The sequence below is a fragment of the Mustela erminea genome, chromosome 11 (genome assembly GCF_009829155.1).
Source record: "Mustela erminea isolate mMusErm1 chromosome 11, mMusErm1.Pri, whole genome shotgun sequence".
Classification (NCBI taxonomy): domain Eukaryota; kingdom Metazoa; phylum Chordata; class Mammalia; order Carnivora; family Mustelidae; genus Mustela; species Mustela erminea.
The window spans coordinates 79,825,965-79,850,817 of record NC_045624.1 but is presented as its reverse complement, the minus strand read 5'-3'; the positions used below and the strand labels follow the sequence as shown (position 1 = coordinate 79,850,817).

General features: G+C 35.7%; 1 protein-coding gene across 6 annotated transcripts in view; it reads right to left on the bottom strand.

Moving 5' to 3' along the window:
* The window catches only part of PCLO (piccolo presynaptic cytomatrix protein), a 400,035-nt gene that overhangs the window by 40,143 nt on the left and 335,039 nt on the right, over positions 1–24,853 (bottom strand). For 4 of the 6 annotated variants that reach the window (XM_032305888.1, XM_032305889.1, XM_032305894.1 and 1 more), the window contains 6 exons: positions 22,871–22,964; positions 21,655–21,726; positions 19,592–19,772; positions 17,773–17,967; positions 16,359–16,541; positions 741–882 (listed from right to left, as the gene is read on the bottom strand). In XM_032305888.1, coding sequence (XP_032161779.1) covers positions 741–882; positions 16,359–16,541; positions 17,773–17,967; positions 19,592–19,772; positions 21,655–21,726; positions 22,871–22,964 — 867 coding nt within the window. The remainder of the gene's footprint in view (positions 1–740; positions 883–16,358; positions 16,542–17,772; positions 17,968–19,591; positions 19,773–21,654; positions 21,727–22,870; positions 22,965–24,853) is intronic. The other 2 variants (XM_032305890.1, XM_032305891.1) reach the window with 2 other exon arrangements.

Sequence of the window (24,853 nt, the reverse complement as noted above, 5' to 3'; positions counted from 1 at the left end):
AGCAGACATAACCTACATATGTCTCTTGGATGCCGCTAACTTTTGCCACCAACATGACTAAGCTCACTCTGACACATCCTAAACACAATCTGCTTCCGTTTTGCATTTGATCTGCAGTATCAATATCCTGAGGATTAACAGATTACAAATGATTTTTATTCCAAGACTATCTACTGGGGGCCCCTATATTACTGGATATTCTTTCTAGAAAATATGGAAATGCTTCAAAATATTCCATTTTGATTGTGGAAAGATTACTGAAGAGTCTATATGAGGAGCCCAATGTGTTATCTATTTCAAAAATGATATATTTAAAATTTAAAGAGACACTAGGGAGTGTCTTTAAATTTTAAGTCTCTCCCGATTCAAAGTAAATGAATCTAAGTTTATCTCAGACACCAATAATATGTGTGTTTGATCATTATGTAATTACTGCATCAACGGACTACTGCTGCTGAACTTAATGATTATTGTAGCAGTTTTCCTATTAAATGCAGATTGCACTGATGAAATAGTCCTGGAAGTGACCAGTGTCCATCCTTAGAATTGACTAAATTAATCCAGTCTTTCCTGAGCCGTCTATTTTCTATGTAGGCATAAACAGTCGAAGTGCATTGGGGACAGTGAGTCAGAACTGGATAATTATCTCGTTATTTCCTGTTAAGTGTTAAGAAAAGCTTACTCATGATGCTGTTAGCTTTGTAGTGGGGAAAAAAAAAAAGAAAAAAACCCACACTTACATCCTTGGAATAGGAAATAGATTAGTCTCCCCTGCGGTGCTGCTGCTTCCTTCACTGTCCACGCTATACCCACTGCCAAAGCTGCTGCCCGAGGAGCCGGTGGACACGGAGCTTTCTGCGGGCCGGTGATTGGTAGGCTTTGCTGCATGGTGTGGGAAGAGTCAACACCACAGTCAATCAATGAAACTCTCCTCGATCTCCAAAGGCATCATTATACGTTTCTTCATTGACATGGATAATGAAACAGCTCTAGCAAGAATTCCACATTTCTTAATCTGCCTTTCATTTTCTTTTCCTTAACCAGTAAGGTGCTGTGGTAACACTAAGTACTTGATTATTATTATTATTACTATTATTTTTGGACACAGAGGTAGAAAAACAACAACAACAAAAAACCAAACAATTGTTTGAGTTAAGTAGTATGTAACCAGTCTATTACTATTGTCATTATTATTGGTTCTTTTTGTGGTTCCTTTGTACAGTCTCACAGTAAGGACAAGCAGATATGAATTTTGGCTGTTTCATGGAGAAAGGAGTTTAGAAAGACTTGGGTAGAGAGAAATAGTGGCATAAGGGAAAATTCCTTAATTATTTTCCATATTAACCAATAATGTGTTTTTCTCCTGAGAAGTGAAGATGCATGTTAGAACAGATAGTTTCAAGAAGTGCTTGAAGAATTCTGTGCTTGTTTGTATGTATTTCTAGCAATTCTTCCCAGCAGGTTTTTAAATTTGAAGACCTTTGTTTCCCCTTTGGCATTTCTTCATTTCTTATTGGGACTTGTTTCAATAATTCCTTACGTTTGATTTTTTTTTTTGGATAAAACAATCCATATTCCCATAGAAACATTATAATTCTGTGTTTTCTAATACAGTGGGAGAACAGTACAATATTGTTAGTGGTGTTACAGATCGGAGGAGATTGGGGGGTCTTTCGATGCAGAAGATGGAAGAGAAAGCAAATATTTCCTCTTCTTTTTGTGGAGAGAAGCTTCTCTAGGTAAATTTTAAAAATTACTATTATGGGGGCGCCTGGGTGGCTCAGTGGGTTAGGCCACTGCCTTCGGCTCAGGTCATGATCCCAGGGTCCTGGGATCGAGTCCCGCATCGGGCTCTCTGCTCAGCAGGGAGCCTGCTTCCTCCTCTCTCTCTCTGCCTGCCTCTCTGCCTACTTGTGATCTCTCTCTGTCAAATAAATAAATAAATTCTTAAAAAAAAAAATTACTATTATGTCTTCTGCCACATGGTCAGAATTTAAGAGCATGAGCTTCGTTCATACTGACAGGATTTGGAATCCTAGCTCGTTCTGGAGTAGATCTAAACAATCTCAGCTTCTGTATTTGCAAATAATGGGTTCCGTTATGGAGACTCCACTCATAATCGTGACCATGAGGAGTGAGATAAAGCAGGAGTTCAGTTACTTTCTCTTCCTCATCTTGTGATTTTATTTGTCATACCCGCAACATTTTCTGCAGGGTTTTCCTGACAATTGCCGCTCCCTAGTGTCTTTGAGCATGCCTAGCCCCCGATAATGAATTTTCCTTGATTTTCTTTCCAATTCTAGATATGTTCTAGGAATCAAAAACACTTTGAGTCTCTCTCTACTATAAAATCACCTGTGTTCAATCAGGAGTTTCTTAAGCATTTGGAGAGATTCACACTGTGGGTGAATCATTGATAGGCATTTAATGATTCTAAGATATCTATACTTTCCCTCAAGAGATGTACACAAACAAAATGACTCTTAATCTTGTGGCATTTTAATAAAATCAATACATCCAATTGAAGGGGAAAATACAAACATTGTGAGGGAAACCATTGAGGACAGGAAATCCACCATCAGGGTAATCAGGATCAAGTCTTGCCAAGGTTTTGGCTTTTCCCCAGTTTCTACTTCTTTTAGGGATGACAGAGTCTCTAAAGCCAACAGGAATTGTTACAATATCTTTTGCAGTATTAGCAAGATTGCTTTCTCAGAACAGAGAAATAAGGAAGAAATGTCGGTCAATAACTTAACAGGTATTGGGATTGTTAAATTGGGACTAGCTATATAGAAAAAGGCTTGAATATTGTTAAATAATGAGTCACGGATGAATTACCAGTAACCCATAGTAGATTTGAGGAGACAGAATGATAGTTATAATGTTTGATATTTTCTATGTAAAAGAAACCCAGCTCATGTATATAGTGTTAACTTAAGAACTTTTTAAAAGAATAACTTAAAAACTATAAAGGAGATAGGATTATGATATAAATTATGAACATTAATAAAGCAAATTAAACTGTATGATCATAATGAGTCAGATTAGTCAACTAGTTGTAAACAAAGGAAAGCTGCCACACTTTTTGATTAGCATTTTTGATAGTCACTTAATGATTCTAAGATATCTATACTTTTCTAAGATATCTGCCACACTTTTTGATTGTAATCCAATCAACACTATCGCTAATATTTTTCAAGATAATATTGAATGAAACACTTTAATACCATCAACTGGAAAATCTCAATATACTATTTTCAAAAACAAGCTTTATTTAATATACACTAATTTTAAATCAATTTACTTTTACTAGATTAAAACAATTTTCAGCCAAAAGCAATGTCACAATGCATCAAAATAGCTATTATAGCAGAACCATCCTATTTAAATTTCAAAATACTCAATCTTTTTGTTGTGAACTTTGATTTTACCTGATGCAATTTCTAGTTCTATTCCTCTCTTGGGAAATTTGAGATGTGTACAGAATATAAAATGATATAACAAGAGGAAAGGAACAGGGCTAGAAATAAATTTAAGGAGAGTTTTTCATCTTGAGTAGGTGAATAGATATCTCATTTGGAAAGCCTGTACAAGTGCTGTAGATTTAAGTGCAAACAAATAATAATTTATAAGAAATAGGAAAAGAAAGAAAACCAAATCTAGAGACCATACACATATACTGGATTAAGTCTAAGTCTACCTAACATATTTAGAAAACAAAATTATGTGTAAGTCTGAGTCTAAAGAAACTCGGGCAGTTAGAAGTTAGGTGAACAATTCACATTAATCAAGATGTTGAACATCATCTTCCCAAAACATCTGGTAGTTGACTGATTTCCCCCTTACTAATCTAGTGTGGAAGTGTAGCGTACAGAGAGCCTGATGTCTGGTAGTTTCTAAAAGTGAATTCAATTAAAAATGTAGAAGAGAGGGGGCGCCTGTGTGGCTCAGTGGGTTAAAGCCTCTGCCTTCGGCTCAGGTCATGATCTTAGGGTCCTGGGATCCAGCCCTGCATTGGGCTCTCTGCTCAGCGGGGAGCCTGCTTCCCCTCTTCTCTCTGTCTGCCTCTCTGCCTACTTGTGATCTCTATCAAATAAACAAAATCTTTAAAAAATGTAGAGGAGAAATTTGTTTTTTACTGGGCTATCTACATAGCATAAAATGCAATTAAACATACAGAAATGCAGAGGTTTTGAGAAACTGGAACTAAAAACCCAAGTATTTTAATAGTTCTTTATCAGACAGTTGAAACCATGCACATATTTACTAATTTCTTTCTCTTGAAACAGTCTCCAAATGAGAACATATCAATTCTCTCACATTGAGCTAAACCTCCGTTATCTTCAACACGTTAATGAATAAAGTGCTTTTACAACTGGACATCAGAGCCTGGGTCTCAGTGAAATTTTGAGACATCTCACGGTTTTGGTCACATTCTTTAGTTTGCCTAAGTCCTTAACCATCTGCTTCTTTCCAAATGTATTTCCGGTCATTCTCCTTTGTACCCTTTGCATGGAAGCTCACTTAGACCCCTCATGCTGGCTCCCTTTGGCTTGGCTCCCCCCACCCCGCCCCCCGTCCTGAGCTGTAACTGGGCCCGTTCTGATTTTGTTAGCCTTTCTCTGCCCCTGTCATTTTCTCATATCGGAACTCTACTTTTCTGCAAAGGCCCAGCTCGGACTGCACCTGCTTTGTGTATTTTCCTCCTCTTGCCCCTCAGAAGCGAACTCTTCTATATCCGTACTCTCCTAGCACAAGATCACAGGCCTGTTCCTGCAATGACCACTTTCTATTCTTGGCTCTGGTTGTCACATTCATGCTGCTGTTGGAAGCCGAGCCTGTGTTTTCTCCATGGTAGCTTTCTCAAAAGCGTACCCTGGAACTATGCTGAAGCAATATTTCATGAAATAATAATAAAATTAATAAGTCTTTCCTTTAACCACACAACTCAGACATCCAAATAATTTAGTAGATATTTTACTTTTTATCCGGCTGTGTGTATTATGCAAATCAGAAATCTCTCATTAACATCACCTGATGTGGGAGGGGTTTTTTTACTCCACGTTTTGTCAAGGAAACTTGGGGGCAATTTTTTTTTGATAGCTTTAAAAACAATGTGCAACTTTAATCTGTCATACTGTAGAGAAAAATGTGATCATTCAACTAGATGTTTTCTTTTCCCAATCCCTCCAAAACCAGTTTAATTGAAAGGAATATTTAATGGTAACACACTCAACATGGGAGTACATAGTTTTGTGAATTAAAAAATCATAACAGACCATGGATATTTTATATATACACTTAAATTGGAATGACAGTGAGATATAATATGTATAGTCACACTCTAAGGTAGAAGAAGATGGTGTTCTTACAGACATCGGTATTTGTGGGGGTTCCAAATCTGGATATACAGGCAACTGGTGAACTCTGATTTATATTTAAATATAAATAATATTTAAAAACAATATATTTTAAAATAGTATTTTAAAACATTAATACTAAATACGATTTTCCATAGTCTTATGAGTCCAGATTAATAATATAAAACTGTTCTATCTTTATTTTCTTTTAATCAGTTTCGGAGATCATGGACCTATTATGCTTGAATATATCATGTGCCTGTGTACTGCACATGAGAAATGTTTCTTTTTTGAGGAATTGAGGTTTAATAAAATGCATTTTGGAAGCCTACATTTTTGTGTCTACTTTCTTTTTAAATTCCTATTTGTACTAGCAAGTACCAACTAGGAGAAAGAATGTATCTCATTAATATATGATGGAAGAAGCCCACTCCTGTAGAGAGGTTTCCTTTACCCTAGAGGAATAAATCCTGGAGTGTTAAATCATTTCCGTCCTCAATTATTGAGGGGGCATTCCAAGTAAACACATTTTACCTTCTGTGAGGCAATTCAATCTGTTTTAAATTATTTTTTGACCTCTTTATTTTCGTTAGATACAAGATGGTTAGACATCATTTTGTTTTATTACTCCACTGTGGCTAACCTTAATTAAACCTGGTAGTGTCTTTTTGACTGCACATCTGTTTTCAATTTGTTGGCTCTGTTGGTCCCCGCCCCACCCAACCATACTTAAAAATGCAGAACTATCACTGTACCTACCACACGATGGCAGCACTGGGCACACAGTCCGTGGAACAAAACAGTAGACTTGACTTTCTATTAATTGAGGAACCATGGAAATAAAAAGCTGATAAGGACTCTAGTGATAGCCTGCTCCAGAACCATCATTTCATCTATAGAAAAACTAAGCCCTGGAAAGATTAATGATTTGTTCTGAGTCACACACTAATTAAGGGGAGAAAGAAAAGAACAACTAAAAAGTGCTAAATCACTTTTCTATCGCATTCAGTTGTTTCAAAGTAAGATTGTGAGGTCTCTGCCTACCTCAGAATTCCAGGCTTGGGATGCAGGACACAGCCTTGCTGCCCGTGATGTTCTGTCACGGGTTTAAATCCTTGGAGCAGCTCAAAGATACAGCCAAATATTTTAGGAATAATTTATAATGTTGATAGTGCACCCAAATTACTTGGTTGATATAGTATTATTATCTTCATAGATCAAAATTAAATTAGTCAATAATTATTTTATTTCAATAGCTTAATAATGGAACTGAAGGAACTATTTTCAATATTATGTATTTATAGCGTGTGTGTATGTATGTGTGTGTGTGTGTGTATGTATACACACACACACATTTTTTTCTTTTGCTAGCTTTAACTTAGCTGGACATTACTTTGGTGACCTTTTCTACTTTCTCCCCATTGCCTATCTTTTGCTCTATCTATTCTTATTGCTGTTGTTTCTCTGGTTGTTATCTTTACAAATGAGATTTTGCAGTTTTAGCTCATTTGTTAATGGCTTTGAATGTGAACCTGAAAAGGTCACATTCTAAGGTCCATTGTTACCAGCATTATTTGGTAGGTTTTCCCTTGAATTAGGTCCAAAGGTCCAATCACATTTTTTTTTTTTATGCTCCCTGTGACAGTTTAGTGGTATTAAAATGAAAAAGGACTTTAGAAATTTAACATTTTTAAAATATTACTTCAGAATATTCATTGTCTGATTTGGAAAAATTCTAAAGAAACCAGCCCAAAACAAAATGGCATGGGTAGTTTCAATACAGCTACTTGGAGGAGTTTCCACATACTTCTAAATTACAAGTTTTTACAAATGAAAGTATTGAAAACAGCTCAGACTTCTATGTCATTTCTTTAAAATGGCACATTACTGGTGAATATATATATATATATAATCTTGCAAAGTTATAACAAACCTTGAGAAATGGAACGTGACAGTGTATTTTTTTCCTTACAAAAATCAAAATATGTCCCATAAGATATTTCCTATTCACACAGTGGCTTCTCTCAGAGAGGAGGAGGTATGACGCCTCTTATTTGCTACAACCCAGGAAAGATAGTAAAGCTTAGTCATGCGCAGACTCTTCCTTCTCCATCCACATACGCCCTAGGACTGAATCTCCAAGAGATTTTCAATACTCAATTCAATCTGTTTTTATCTAATGCTGTCAGTAATTTGAAGTATTTCCCATACTCACTAATCATACATTTTCCAGTTTGTAGATAGTGGGACTAATGATCACTTCCAGGAACAGAAATAATAATAGATAACTTTAGGATAAAATGTGTTTGGAAGTGAGAGTAAAATTAAATAATAAGTGGACAGGATTTTTTTCTTACATAAATGTATGTGATAACTCAGTATGCTACGGTTCTTATATTTTTGCTAGAATGCTGCCTTTAAAGTGCATCTCCCTTTTTAAAAGTTTTTGGTTCAGAACTAGTTTTCAAAGAAGTAAATAAAATATTTAAATATTTAATATTTAATTTAAGTATACTAAATAAACTCAAAGCAATGTTTTAATACTTAAAATATCTAAAATGAAATACAATTTAACTGGAAACCAAAATTTTCTAGTAACTAATGGAAAAAAGCTCAATTAAGATATCATAAAGGAAAATTTTTAAAAATCATTTTATCTTTAATAGATTTAGAGTATAATTCTCACTGTGTTCAAAGACATAGAGTTAACAAGGAATTTATTCAGTACCAAGTTTCGGTTTTGTGCTAAAATACGCTAACATAATTGTTACAACACAATAAAGATTTATCTTTAAAAGATTAATAGGGAGAATCATATTTGTAAAAAAATGCAAGATTTGAATTAAGTTCTCAAGAGCAAGTCCTACTTTTTCAATATTCATTTAATTCTACTTTGAACAACAAGTAATCTCTCACAGTTTGCTTGTAAAACATGCAAGACTGAGTGGAAAGTAATTTAAAAATAATCAGTTTTTTAAAGTGTTCTTACATAATCCTGAAATTGCTAACTTAGATCAAGGACATGTAGCTAACAAGGATGTTCTCCTTAAATGGAATCCAAATAGTTTGATTTATATAAACATTTTGCCCAAAGCAGACTGACTTATATGGGTAACATTATAACAAACACTATTATTGTTCATATCATTCAAATGTAGTTAGTGGCCACAGAATAAAGAAGAGTTTGGATAATTATTTGCTCAATGTATGTTCCATCCCATGGTACCTTACCTCTCTAGTTAATCTCATGAATCTCTAATTTCTCTGAATAGATCATTTTCAAATACTTTCTCTCCTCCTGTAGGTGGTTATATCTCAGAGGACTGTTAAAGTTATTAGTGAGAACCAGAGCTAGGACAAATAAAAATATATTTAATTATATTTCCAGATATTTTTCAACACGAGGATATTTGCATACAAATTTAAGACGATGACTATGTGTTTTTTCTTTTTCAGTCTCAGTGGAGCAAAACTTACACTTTTCCCATTCTTCCTAATTCTTCCCAGGTATCTGATTGGTTATTCAATAAATATTACTAGATGGGAGATTTTCGGGGGTGGTTATTCTCATCTGTTTTGTTCACTGCAGGGTCACTAACTCTTTTAAGAGGTTCTGGAACATAATATTCATTCAAAAAATGCATATATGAATATTAATAACTGATAAGCAACTAATCTGTAAAATTCAGATAGTATTGTCCACAAATTTTCAGAATTCCCTTTTAGCTTTAATTACTTAAAAGCACATTAAATTGTTACTTGAAAATTAAAAATCAAGAATTAGGTAAGAGGTCGAAAAATTGAATTTTTTCTCAATTTTGAATCAGAGTGATGGTCTTAAGTTTCTCTTACACCAACAAAATTAATTTGAAATATATGAGACCGGTAATATAGATACTACAATAGAAGATAAAAGGAAACTATTTATAACTAGTTTCTTCAACAAGCCTTATCTTTAAGAAAAGGATGCAAATAAAATTTATTCTAGCTTTATAATACTCCCTCTCTGCTTTAGGTTGGAAGCAGCTTGATGAAAGCTGATTAAGCAATTTTCCAGTCAAATTTTGAAAATAGTAAGTAATAGATATGGGGATACAGTCATCATTTGACCTAAATCAAGCCTAATAAAATAGTTTAAATATTAAATGAAAAATTGTCATTTGTCAATCTTTGTAATTATAAATTATCATTAGATGAGAAAGGAAATAAGGGATTCTGGAATACAATATAAGAGAAAAAAAGCATAGAAAATTTAGAGACAAATATGACAATTAGATCCTGCAAAATACCTCCAGTTACCCACTGTCTTTGGCTACTGGAAAGATTATGACTGTGCATTTATATAGATCAATGACTCTTAAATATTTTGATCGCAAGACTGCTTTTACATTCTTAAAAAACATTGAATTCCCCAGAGAATTATATTTTCTGTGAGTTCTATCAATATTTATCTGACTCAAAAGAAGAAAAATTTAGAATAAGCGACCAATAAGCACGTATTCCATTAGCCTTCAAAGCAATGATGTCATAACATCTCATGTAAATGCAGGAAACCCTACTGTACATGAGAAAGAATGAGAGAGGAAAAAGCAAATAACACTTAATATTCTTGTATTTGACCTTGTCAACTCTGAAAGGGACCTTGGGACACACTTTGAGAATTACTGCTCTAGATCTACTTTAATAGAAATGAAGAATTAACTATGAAAATAGAAGAGCTCAAATAACCTCAGCTATTTTGAACAGCCATCTTAAACCACTATAAATGATGATTATTCTATTGTGCCTTTCACTTTTTATTTTATGCTTGTCATGAAAAATATTCATCTGTTAGAATTTCTCAAAAAGATTTATTATTATTAATATTATTCTTATTAACCTCTCTAGTTTTGGAACTTGTTCCATCCAGAACTTCACAACTCTACAAAACAAAAGGTCTGATATAAAAATGATATGTCCCAAAAAATTATGCTTGTCTATTCTACTCTTGCTTTAGAAAATTACTTTATTGTTTGCAGAAACCCATGACAAATAATGAGATTTGGCAGGCATAAAATAACACACGTTCTTCCAAAAAGGGGTTTTCCCTACATGAAGTTGTTAATTTGTTGGTACCTCAATTGTTGGATGAAGCCAAAATAGTGATTCAATAGTTATTTACATTATGAAATGTCATCAGCAATGAGAATGCTCTTTAACAAAATAAAGCATGTAATAAATCCATATGGAAAGAAGTTTCAATTATGTAGTGTAAAAAAGTCTATTTTTTATGTCTTTTTATATAGATTCCAAATTCATTTTATATAATCAAGTAAAATTATAATGTGACCTACAGAACTTCAAATAATGTAGTTTTCAATCTGAAATATGTTTAGGGAGAAAAGTGGATTTTGTTCTTGTACTCTTTTGAGAACAAATACAGCAGAAATTTTAATCCACTGTTTTGCTTATAAGTTTAAAAAAAGGATCCCATTTCCTGACTTTTATGAAGATTTTTTTTAAAAAAGATTTTATTTATTTAGTTATTTGACAGAAAGAGAGAGATCACAAGTAGGCAGAGAGGCAGGCAGAGAGAGAGGGGAGAGCAGAGAGCCCGATGCGGGCTCGATCCCAGGACCCTGAGATCATGACCTGAGCTGAAGGCAGAGGCTTAACCCACTGAGCCTCTCAGGGGCCCCTCAAGCTTTTCTTCTTAAAAATTTATGTTTTTGTTTGATTTATAATATCAATATTTTGATTAGATACTGTTTAAACTATTAATCAATTGATTTTTAGTCTTTAGTATCTCATGGAAATCTTTAGTTATCTTACAGCATCTTAAAATACATTGAGTTATAAAGCTATGATTGTCCATATTATTCCTATTCATATATCTTAAAAAAAAACCCAAGACCCCAATCAAAATTCTGCATTTCTGATATAATATGTTCCCATTTTTTTTTTTATTTTTAAATGTTCCCATTTAAATCAGCAAGTTTTTTTTTTTTTGGCTCCTCAACAATTAATTACATATTTATACATTCAACACAGTAATAAAATAAAAAGAAAAAAGAACATTTTCAGAGTCTGGCTCAGTACACATGAAGATTCCTTTCATCCTAACCCACTAAGCCCCCTTTCTCCCTGACTCCCCTCCCCCGCCCCAACTATCTCGCATAAGGCAGAATGGGTGAAGTACTACATAATGTAGTACATGCAGATGGGAAGTGGGAAAAAAAAAATCAAGTAATTCACGGACAGTTAGATATCTGGACTTAGGCAAATCTGTTAAGTAGCCCAATGGTGCCTTGCCATTCCTTTGCCTTTCCTTCAGTAGTGTTCCCCCCAGTTCCATGATCCTTCCTACCCAGGTGAACGCATTCCCAGCCCCGTGCTCATATTGTGCGCTCTGTCCAGGGTCCCAAACTGTGTCCCCATCAGCCTTCTCACGCTCCAAGCTTCTCATTTATTTCCTCCACCAGCATTTACTTGCCTATCTCATTTCCCCAGGGTCCTACTCCCTAGTGGTTATTTGATAAAGTAACTTTTTTTGAAAATAATTTAAGCCCAAATAATTTGCATTTTAAAAATTAAGTTGAACGTGGTGAAAGTTATGTCATAAACAGCATTGAAGGGACTTTGGCATGTTAAAATTAGCTCATATCTTCACAGTCACATCCAATTATACAGGCCCATAGCTAGATCGTTTGACCAAGGTACGGCCCTACTGAGGTACGCCCATTGGTCTTGTTGGTCATGTCACATGAAATGAACATATAAATCCCCAGTGTGAAGCAGACATGTGAATGGCTTGGTGCAGACCCACAGCTATTACTGGAAAAGAACAAAGTTCCCAAAGGTCGGTGGATTCACCTTTGCGGATAAACGTCCATAAACGAGACACAGTGTCACATGGTCAGAGCTATCCATTTACTCTCTGTGACTTTGCATGGATGGCGGAGATATTCCTGGCAATTAATGACTGAAGAAAGATTTGAAAATGCATCATAATTCTAAGAGAGTATGGAAACTCTTAAAAAAAACTTCAGAAGAGCATCTTGATCTTCACAGAAAACAAAGAAAACCCTCACCCCCAGGTAAAACAAGCAGAGAACTATGAAAGCTGAAACTATCCCATTGGAGTCTCTCAGATTTTGCTGGATGTTTGCTCTTTTCAGATCATTACAGGTTAAATTTTGTTTTCATTTTCAACTACCCAAACTTTTATTTAAGTTTGTGTTTTTTACATGAACACGCTGAAATGAGGAACACAAATCTGTTTTTATTAACCTCTTACATACGTGATGGAAGACTTCACCTCCAAATGAACTCACTTTGACTTGTCTTCTGATTTCTCCTTTTGAACCCTGTCCTTCCCAGAAACAGAGAATGCTAAATTCTTTCTGACCAAAAGCGACCATCTACTTCTGGTCAGAAGAGAATGGGACACAGATTAGCTATCGTCCTTCGTCATCGGCAGTACCCTCTACTCCCGAAGCGCACCCCACTTCCCAGCCCGGCCACCCCCTACCACTCGCCCAAGAGAGCAGCTCCCACAGCGTGATGGCTTAGTAAGAGTTCACCACGACAACTGCAGATATGAAACGCTTCTGTGACAGGGGCTGAAAATGAGCCTTATTGAAAGCAGAGTTTCCAGCAGTGGTCTGTGGAAATAGCTTCAGACTTTTCTCCTACAACTCGGCCCCTCCAAGGAATGCTTAATCATAATTTCCTCACACAACTTACTCCATGGTTCACCTGCTCGCCTATCCTCTCCAACCCGTTCCAATGGCTCTTATCTCATTTCCCAGAGTGGAGGGACATTTCTCCTCAACCTCTATTACTGTTCCTTATTTTAAAATTCACATAAAGTCTTAGTATCAAACAAGAATAAGTCAGGAATTTCAAAAGCACTTAAAATGTAAAATAGTGGTTGTCAACTAAGTTAATTTTTAAGGTTTAAAATATGCTTCAATTTGTTTCAGTTTGAATATGGTAAAAACAAAACAAAACAAAACTATTTTTTAAACTCTCCTTTCTGGTTGCTGTCACTTTCTGAAATGGCAGAGCCTCTGTTCAGCCAAAACAACTGGCTTGGAAAAAAAAAAAACCATTTCTAGGGATTTCTAAATACAAAAGAGTTGTTTAGGCATTAGGATTATCTGGCACAATCTGTCTAATCTTTCTCTTCGGGGTTCCTAGAGTATAACTAAGCCCCAGAGAGGAGAGAAAGTTCTTTCTGGCTCACTCCATAATTCTTGCTTAACCCATATTTTATGCCACTTCAGGCAGAAATCTGCTGAGAAGTTCACACACACAAAAAAATTCGAAAGGCTCTTTAGGGACAATTTTGTCACCCTTGATAGAAATGACTACAGATGTACACACAGTCTCTACGGACTCTGCTTACTGCCACACTGGGCTCATGCATGAGAGGGCTTTATTTCCTCGCTTCGTGGCAGCTTAATTTTCAGCCTTCAGAAAAAAGGATCATGTAGGGAGAGCAAGTCTAAATTGTATTCTGCCATCATTTCTAGCAACCTCTAATCATTTGTAAGAACTTAAGTGATAAATAACAAGTATGTAAATGACAACTGTTTTTACTGGAATCAGAAGAGTTTGATTTCAGAGGAGCCAATGTTATTTAAGAAACAAAGGTGTAGGCCTAGGAACAAGGGTCGTGTTGCTGATTCTAGAAATTTCTGTGTATTCTCTCCGTCATCCCAGCCCACTCTCTGATCACTCAGAAAACAACTATAAGAATATCTGCCATGAATACCTCCTCTACCATGTGTGGTAAAATGAGAAGATGGGTGACAGAACACTCAGTACAACGTGAAGGACCGTTCAAATGGAGGGCAATATCATCGGAGTGCAAACGGGACTGTGTGAACTCCATCGTGAGGCTTGAAATGGAAGGCTTTGATCTAAACACTTAAAATTAATAAGAACACTTACTTATGCAGTTAGTGAACGGGACCTTGTTGACGCTTCGTATGTTCAATCTCATACCAATTTTTCTACTACAACTGAATTCTACATCATTTTATATAAATTCAATCCTATAGCATGTTTACCCTTCATTGGTAAAATGCATGGTTGAATTACATTCTTGGTATATTTACGGCAGCAGGGAAATAAATATGTTTTAGAAAATGGCATTTTATCATCACTACCAAATTAAACAAGAAAGCAGGCTATGTTATCTTGATTATTTTGATAAAGAATGGCTTCAGGATTCAGTCACAGCACCTTAAATGGATGAGATTATTCATTACAGCGTTATGCAAGGAAAAGGAATTAAACATATTGTGCTACAAATTTTAAGAACTGCATCTAGTAAAAACATTAGACAAAAGATTATATAGTAATTCCGAAGTCATGATAATTTAAAATAGAGTGAGATAGGGAAGCATTTCACTACTGTGACATCATTACAGAATACTTAAAGTAAGAAAATGAGTGGCTGTAAGAAACCAACTGAACTTGATGGAAGAAAAGGTAAGAGGTGAGATTTTAAGTACTTTTGGAAAGTACCAGTAAGCTAATTAGAAAAGGCAATCTGTGCATAGGGGATAATTACCCAGCTAATTCAGAAAACATCACTGTGCTTTAGGCCACATACATCTTTCACTTCTCCTAAATATCTGATTCGTTGGGACAAGAACATATTAAAAATGGTAAATTTTGGAGAATAAAAAAAAAAGACAATAGAAAAGTATATGGCTTGACTTTAATTGGCAGACAAGTAGAGAATCACAAAATCAGGTATTTTAGGGCTGGGGGGGACTTCAGAGGGGCACTGCTATCCTATTTTTTTAAACACTTTATTTTATAAATGTTTTTGAATTAAGTTTGAAGATAATTTTATAATCACCTTCATTTGATTCCTGTTACTGGCGGTGATACTCTTTCTTGGGGGAAAATCCTGGGAGTGTTGGGGTCTAGTTAGGGATGGATACAAACTTGCTCTCCTTTCTGAACACAGCTACGGAATCTAGTTTAGCTAGATCTCCAAAGCCAGGGCTCAGGGAATTTGTCCTCCTCTATCCAGGAACCTGAGACGACTGTGGCTGTGGAGTAGATCAGATGTGGGGGCCAGAAACAGCGGGAGTATTGCCTAGAAGAGCCCAACCCCATTACTTACTCACGTGTTTATGGACGCTTGGTGCTTTCATATGGTAATGATTTTTCCATCTAGCTAATGATGTTTCAACATAAAACTTTGTTCCACTCCCCAAATGTTCTATCATTGGAGGTCTCACTAGCAACAGAACAGTAACTAGCAATACTCTATTGCAAGGAATCAAATGAGAAAGCAAAAACTGACACACTCATTTTAAGCTACATTATATAACAATGGCTCAGAACCCATAGTTTATGAATGAAATAAAGATACTTTATTTATTACACAGGCACTTGGATATTCACATGCCCAACACATCTGATACACTTAACAACTATGGAAACATGAGTGGAAAATGTCTGTTTGTAGGATCAAGAGAGAACTTTTCACCATGTAAAGGTGAATTAGTGCATTAACAATTTTCCCCTTACTTTTCTCTAAGAATTTCCAAAATCCACTGAAGTTTCAAAAAGTTACACTTGAAATAATATGCGACAAAAACTGATCTACATTCCAACTGGTATGCTAATTTGAATTTTGAGCAGTTTAAACTTTTATCACAATGCAACATATTTATAGTCATGCTTGAACAGATTAGGTTAGTAGCATGCATTCCATTCTGCAATATGAATATTGTTAATCTATTTCCCAACAGAAGTCAAAAGATGCCCAGTGCATAGAAAAATACAAATCACTGTAGTCAATATATTATGGGACTGTTCTGGGGACTTACACGGTGATGATGAAAGTCCTGAAATGCCATGCCCACAAAAGCACATTAAAAAGGAGATAAACATATTTTATCAGACAATCTCTAAAAAATTAAAAGATGAGGGCTTTAAATGTGGGGGATGTTCTTGGCTGTGTGCTTTGCATAGCGCCTTTCTGCTCACCTCCTTCTGGCTTGATTGGTCCATCAGACACCACCTTCCTGAGGGCTAGCTGGCTTTGGTCTTGGTTGCCATTGGCTGGTGGAGGCAGATTATCAGACTGAGTTCTTTGAATGGGGAGGACGCCTGCTATGCTGTGTCTGTGCTGCTTCCTGGCATGATTAGTCTGACCGCTTTTATGTGCTGCTGTGGCAGTGTGGGTGAAATGGAAACCCAGAGTATGTATCCTCAGATGGAACCAGCTTCAATGTTACTCATGCAAACAGAAGTGATCTTTTGCTCGATCCCAGGAAGTTGTGTTCTCAAAGGCCAAAATGACACCACATGCACAGCACTAGAGGGGTTAAAACTGGCTGTTTCTCAGGAAATGAAGACTTGGGGAGATGGGGCTAACATCAATCTCTCTCCGTGATCTGGCTGACGCTGCTTGGAAGTGAAACGGCAGCTCCGTTTGTCAGATCTCTGCACTTGTTCGGTTTTTGCATATCGGCTGACTAAGTTTTTGCAAACTCAACGAAAAAACAGCAGTTAAGTTGGGTGAGCGGTTACTTTTTGATCAGCATCTTGACTGTGTAAGGATTTCCAATGGTTAGAAAAGGAAATAACCTAGAAATTCTCTGATATGGTATACAAAGTGTGATCCAAGAGAATGGACCCGACTGTGTTCCTGAATGAGGTGACACTGCCTCATCACATATGTCTATACATCTATTAATATTATGTACTTTTTGGAAAATATAAGACTTGATTTTCTTCACAGATGTGTTTCCCAAAAGACTAGAAAGTTTCCCACATGGAAAGCTACAACATTTCACATGCATAATTCATTGAGGTTTTTAAGCTGGAAATGGCTTTCCCCCTCCCGCTCGGCTCGAGAACTCGACTGTTGGTCGCATTACTCTTCTGCCCAACAATTTCTGAGTGTTTTCGGATGCGAGAATCTCATCTCTAATCAGCTCTAAATGCTTGTGTGTGTGCTTTTTTTTTTTTTTTTCTTTTTTTCTTTTGGTGTAATGCCTGGAAAACTGGCAGCCACTTGTGCTTATAATTCCTGGATTCTCAAGGATATTTCAGTGCACACGAAAAGGACACACAACACTGCTTTGCCTGCAAACATCACAGACACAGCTACCGAATACTGTGAGCCAGGTTGGATGGATGGTGGAGACAGAGGGGAAACAGCCAGTTTTACTGCAGTCCACGTACATAAAGAAATGAAAAAAAAAAAAAAAGAAATCTAAATAAGAAAGAGCGGATTGATGTCTTGGTACTGTTCTCACATGGACAGAGGGACAGAGGACAGAGGGTGCAGGGTCTGCCAAAACACAGAAAGCGAACAGGGAAGGACAGCAGGAGAGAGAGAGGCAACAGATGAACAGGAAGCTGCCATGCTGAGGAATTTATTTGCGTCTTTTACTTGGTTGCAGGCGGAGCTGCTGCACCGCGGCTTCGGCAGCGGCTATGGCAGCCCCAGCATCTTCCAGGTGGCTCTGGGTGACGCTGGTTTTGCTCTGACTGCGCGACGGTCCGTGAGAGCGCAGGTGGCCTTCGGAGGAGGATTTCGAGCTACCGGGACTACTGTGGGATTTCTCAATGGTGGGAACCTGCATGTCTGGTTACAAGAGGGTGAGACGTGAGTTAACAGTGCTCCAGCGCTCCTCCTGTCAAGCTTGGTCTCACACAATTTGAAACTGTCTAAGATTTATGTTAATTCGGTTTCCTTTCGGGCTCATTTATGCAACTGCTCGCCACTCCGTAATGTGATTAAACATTCGGGAAACAGTTTTTGGGAGGAAAGTCAAAAGGATAATCATGGTGAGAAGAGATAAGTCTGAGAAGAGGACAGACATCTCACCAGCCTCATGGAAATGCGTATGTTAGCTTTCAGTTTCTCCAAGCCACCGCTAATTCTAGGAGGGACCAGGCAAGAGACAAGAAGCTCACATGCCCACGGAGGAGTTTTCAGTGAAAATGCAGGGAATTCCCGGATGAAGGGGCCTGAGTCACCAGGACACATAAACAGTGGAGACTGGAGAATCATGTCTCAGAGGATTTCAGAGAACGTCTATAGAGATCCCACATTTACTATGGCCGTCAGAGAGAGAGATCTTTATGCTAATGATCTTCCAGAAAGTTAATCAGGGTAGAGTTGATCTGGCTAAGTGGAATCCATAAATGACCTATAAAGCTCATTCATAAGTCATCTGTAGCCCTCATGGTCAGTCCGTGGTTTGTCATATCAACTCAGTGGCCTACTGGACTTGGCCTCGTGGTTTTCCATCTCCGAGAACACTTGCACTTGTGACCCATTCCTTTCTAATGTACAAAGAACCACTTTTCAATTTGATGTACTTTCTGAGAAGAGGAGAGAAGGGAGGAATGCTCAGGTCCGGTATAAAAATTTATAGTTGACACTTAAAAATAGTTCAGTATGTCTAGGTAAGATACTACATGGTTATCTCATCTAGGCAGTCACTTGGTTGATGATGAAGGTTAAGCTTGTGTTGTAGGATCATTGGCAACGAACCTCTCGAAGGAAAAGCTCATTCACATGGGAATGCTGTGCAAACTGCCAAACCCAAGGGATAACATTACCATTTCAAAAATAATAATAGTAGTTCAAAAAAATCATAGAATTAGCTCGAGGCCAACATTTAGGAAAGATATAATCAAATTTTGACATACCCATTGTTTCAGTGACATGGGAAAAATGATCTTGATATGGTAAGTAAAAACCAGGATGCAAAATTATATATGTTGTTATATTACACATATATGAGTAAGAATATACCTTTGAAGAAAATAGGGGTTTAAACAACGAGAAAATATATGCATAAATGGTAATGATGAGTATGTCTAGTCAATGAAATGTTGAGGATTTTTATTTTTCTTTATGAAATACCCCCAACATATTTTATAAAATCATATTATCATTCATTTTGACAGCTGGAAATAATCCAACAGCTCCTATAGCCCAACCCCCTCTGTTGTACCGGTTGAAAACGAGAGTCAGAGAGGTAAAGATCACAGAGTCATACACCTAATTATGTGCTGATCTGAGACCAAAGCCCATTTTTCCTGATTCCATATCCATTACTGTTTGTAGGATATTATATTACATACTTTCCAATAGAATCCAACACTGTAAAATATATTAAGTATACAAGCATTCATATTCAAAAAGTTACTGAGTGAACAAATAGAAAAAAGCTTTTTCTACTTGAAATAACTCCTACCCTTGGATGGGTCAGGGAAGATACCATGGCTTCTGCTTTTGATGACAGATGGCTTTGGAGACTGCTGGCTGCTCTGACTGGAATGAGACTTGCCATGATCAATGCTTTCAGTCTGTTCTTTGAGAGAATACCATCTAGGAGTGTTATCGAGATGAGATGTGCTAGATAAATCAATCAATACCTGAAAAAAGGCAATAGGTCAATGAAATTGATATGATTCATTCATTACTTGTTTCTGTGATCTGAAATTTACTCAAGGATATAAGCCAAAAGACATAGTATGACTTTGAAGATGACAGGGCTGTCTTCCTCATTTTTCTTTACCCATGACATTGGGAGCAAAGTCTTGTGCATATTAGATGCTTAAAAAATATTTGATTAGAGGCACCTGGGTGGTGCAGTCAGTTGGGCATCAGACTCTTGATTTCGGCTCAGGTCATGATCTCAGGGTTGTGAGATTGGGCCCTGCACTGGGCTCTGCTCTGCTCTGCTCTCCTGCTGCCCCCCCCACTGTGAACTCTCTCTCTCTCTCTAAAATAAATATATTTTTTTAAATAAACTTTTGATTAAACTGAACTGTATAAAATCTTTGTTAGTTACATTATTTGGAGATGATGTAAAAAGGTGGAGTCTCAACTCAATCTTTGTGAATGAAAGTCCTTTTTTGTTAAATGAACACATTTAGTAATAAACTCGGATATCTTTTTTTTTTTAAACTAGGATATCATTTTTAAAAATTTGCTTTTAGTTACGAGAGGGACAAAAGAAAAAAATGGATTATTTGCAATTAATAATTATTCCTTGTATTTTAAAACATACTTTAACTCATATTTGAAATAGAGATAAGACTAACAATTTATGGTGAGAAAGTACTGTGTCATGGTTTGACTGGCAGCATTTTTTAAATTCTTAGTAGTTCATGAGTAATAACCCATTTCACAATTGCTGGCATTTTAGATTTGATATAAAAAAACGAGAATGAACACAATGGATATATGCTCTAGGTTCATGTCAACAATAAATTATAAGGACTACATAAATCAGTTTTCTGAAATGGAACATTAAGTCAGATAGCATATTGCATCCTAGAACTGTCCAAAGACTAGTACCAGGGGCCGTACCAGCAAGGGAGCCTACAAGAAAAGGTCAAATGGCCAAGTTTTGATAGGAAAGAAAAGTATGGAGTCTTGGAACCAAATAAGGTCTCATGGCACATAGACTAAACAACTGTTTTCCATTGTTTCTGGGAAGGGATATCATATTGTATAGGTGTTATTTTATTTTTGAAGATGAGTTATTTTTTAACATTAATTCATAACTTCTGCTTTAAGTAAAGATTATTAAATATAGTATATTTTTTGAAATATGATAGATTAAAAAAAAGGCACAGGATCTGACCACTGCACCAGATTTCATGATTAGGTTAGATTCCATGTGAACTTACATAAAATTGTTTTGCATTGTTTTCTCCTACTTCTAGTTCTGTCTCATAAAATATTTTGAGAGATTTTTCTTGGGATGCTTAAAGGAAATAAGAATGCAGAAAGTCACATCAAACCATTGACAGCTGCAGTGAGGAAGAACAATTAAGTACCTGAAAATCTATTTTAAAAATCTAGCTCATTTTATAGTAATCTGCCTCAAATTTGGATTCACAGCATGATTGCATATCTCCTACCAAAGCAATTAATAATCCACCTGCAAATTAATTATAAATAATTCAATAAAATTAACAGTAAATTTAATTAATAAATTAATAAATATTAATTAATAATCAATAAATTTAATTGATAGTAAAATTAATAAAATTTAATAAATAGTAAAATTAATAAAATTTAATAAAATTAATAAATTAATAAAAGTACATCAAATGGCAGAATGAAAACCATTACTCAAATTACTATTCATCCAGTCAAAGAATAAATCAGGAAATATATCCTACCTACAAAAGGGCTTTCACCAAAATGATAATCTAATAAACTTAAGAAATATGCTTGTATCAGTAAACTTTAATTGGTGGCTTATAGTGAAAGCAAATAAAGAAAAGGAAACCAGATGCTCACCTCACCAAGAAAGTCATTGGAAGAAAATCTATCATAATCCCAGACTGTCACCTCCAAGGTTTTCTTCTTGAGCTACAGTTTAAATCAAAATGTTATTAACCCCACAAATTTTCATCACACTCTATTATAGATTCATCTATTTTTCACTTCCTTAAACTGTTTCCATTTGTGTAAAAAGACTTCAAACTTTATCTAAAATGTAGGTTTATATTAAATATTATGTAAAATGTCAGTGATTTTAGAGTCCAACCTAGTATTTGTTCATAAGAGACCTCAAACTTTTCCTAATTCCCTCTTTTCTAAGCCTCCCTATTGATTTTTAAAAAGAAAAAGAGCAGAATCTATAAATGCTCTTTAAATACATGGAATTTATAGGATGCAAAACTGCCTAGTTGATTTAGATAACATATTTAGATTGGAGTTTTTTTATTTTAGTAAAATGCCAAAAAATAAAGTAGCATTGTCTTATTTCTGTGGGTAAATTTAAATTATTTTAAATTCAAGAATCCAGACAGATTACAATTTGTACCTAGCCTCAACTTCATAATCAAATTAGAAATCTTCCCAGAGGACAAATCCTAAATCTCCTTGAAAATCCTTTCAGCTTGTCTTCTGTATGTCTTCGTCTGTAAAGTTTAGCCCCACAATGCCTGATTCATAAGAGGCCTTGATTTAGAGAAAAGATGAATTCTTAAACTGCTGTCTGGTGCAACAACACATTCATATACACTGAATATTTTCTTTGTATTATTTGTAAAAGTCAAAATATAGCCAGCTATTATTTTTGTAATATATACACATTACGGATACCATAAACTTATACAATGTATTATGTCAATTATCTCAGTAAAACTGGAAAGAAGTGAAAGTGATTGACCAAATTTTACCAAAAAAATATATAGCTAGTTGGAAAATATTTTCCCCTAAAATTTGATAAATGTGTCCCAGTCTGAATATTTAAATTTTACAATAATTGATGGAAGATGTTTCTTTATTTCTTTATTTTTTGGCTCTTTCTTGTAAGGCACACATTTACACTCATGGTAACTTTGCCCCGTACCTATTTCTTTTCACTTGGCTATGTTTATTATCTGTATTTTACACATTTCTTTTTGTTTGCATGGCAAAATTGATAGATTACAATTCTGTAATAATTTTGTCATCGGTTTTCTTATACTAGCCTAAATATGTTATATAGACAATAATCATTGCATACCTGTTCCATGGAGATACTTTTATAAATTACTGTTTGATTCCATTCAGGATTAAGACTTTTTTGAACATATTTAGTCCTCCTCTTGTACTCAGCACTGAATTGGAAGAAAAAAAAAGAGTTATCTTGATTATTCACCTTAACTGATGCCTTCACAGCCAGCTGGAAGAGCATGCAGACATTTTAAAATGAAATTTTGTTTTAAACATTATGCAATCATCCCATCACCTTCCTGTCTAAAACCTTTTTTTAAGTTGAATACAAAATGACAATTTAAAAATATGTTGGACGCCTTTAGTTTCATTTGTCCTAAAGTAGTTTTTAAAGAAAAGCTTTTAGGTGTTCTAACTCTACCATAATTTTAGAACCTTTCTCTTTCCTGAATCCAGGAGACTGTTGCATGAACTATATGGTAACATCAATATCTTCTTCCCCATAAAATATAATTTGGTATCTCACTTTCTAATACTTTTACTTCTAATCATGTTCGCAAAGCCAAATGGTCTTTTTTTTTTTTTTTTTTTTGTCTGTATAAAATTGTAATGATTGTTTTGACTGAGGAAAGGATGAGAAATGTTTGTTGCTACAGCTGAGATTCTATGAACATTTGTTACCTTGTACTTAAAGTATAATTTGACACTCTTAGTAAAGCAGGATATTTAGTTATAAAGGAATTACATAAAAATTCTGGGTTTATGTCAATAACCTGGATAAATCATTACAAACCAGATCAAAATAGTTCCTCATTCCTTACAACCTGGGGCATGTGAATTTTTCCTTGACTTTTCCATTCCATCTGAGCAGCAGTTAGAAGTTTGTATCCCAAACTTATTCTAGTTAAGACAAACAGAACATCTATAGCTGACATCTACCAGATCATGGGGTTGGAATTACTGTTGTTTGCTATTAGCCAACGTTACCCACACAGATGAGGCCTTTATCCAATCCTCACTGCCTTTTCCCCAAATTTTCTGCATAGCCTTATAGCTTAGGTCCTAGATAATACTTCAGCTCCCATGGCAGCAGAGTCCTAAAAACAAACCTAGTCATCTGGAGTCCTTTCACGTGCTTTGATTTTACAAATTGTTTTTTCCAAAGGGACCAGATCCTGACCCTTGATTTGTTGTTCCTAACAAGGGGCCCACTAACTCTTGCTAGACCCTGGTCTCAAGCACAGCCACATCCTGGAATACCTCCTCCTATTGCTTCCCAGGCACTAATTTACCCTACCATTCTAGACAGAGCAACTGACAATCAAGCTCTAGTTCCCACTCACTTTTATCATGTCTCTCTTCTCTCTTCAGCTTTATTCTCTTTCTTATCAGCCACACGCCAGGGCAGGAATTCCCAATATGAACTGCATGTTGGCATCACCCAGGAATCTGAGTTCCGAGGCTGCCAAGTAGGGCCCAGCACTGCACCCACATTTCCCTGCCCTGTACCTCCAAGGAGAACCTGATTTCATACGTCTGGGATGAGGCTTGAGTAGTAGAATTTTAAAAAATATCCCGGTAAATCTAATGTGCAGATGGAGAACCAATGAACTTAAAACAGTTCCCAAGACCTCCTGTGTCAGCCACTGAGAAGTGAATTCAATTTAAGAAAAAAAGCATCATTCTCATCACTTCTAACTAACTCATTTGTGTGAAAATGAGAGCAGGATTTGACCATCTTTTCATTCAAGACAAATTGCAAACAATTTTAGGGAAATGTATATGCAAGGATTTAAAGAAACGGGAGTTCTCATAGACTGTAGACAGTATAAATTTGTACACAGTTTTTAGATGAATTTTAGATGAAACTGGTGAAGATTATGGACCCAAATACCTAGAAAATTCTACTTTGACTTCTGCCACTTGCACTTTACAGAAGTTTTCCCACCTTTGCACAAAGAATGTTTTTAAGAACATTCACCATAACGTTGTTTCTAATAGCATATTAATAAGATAATATGTATTATGATACATTCTTTCAATGAAATAGTAA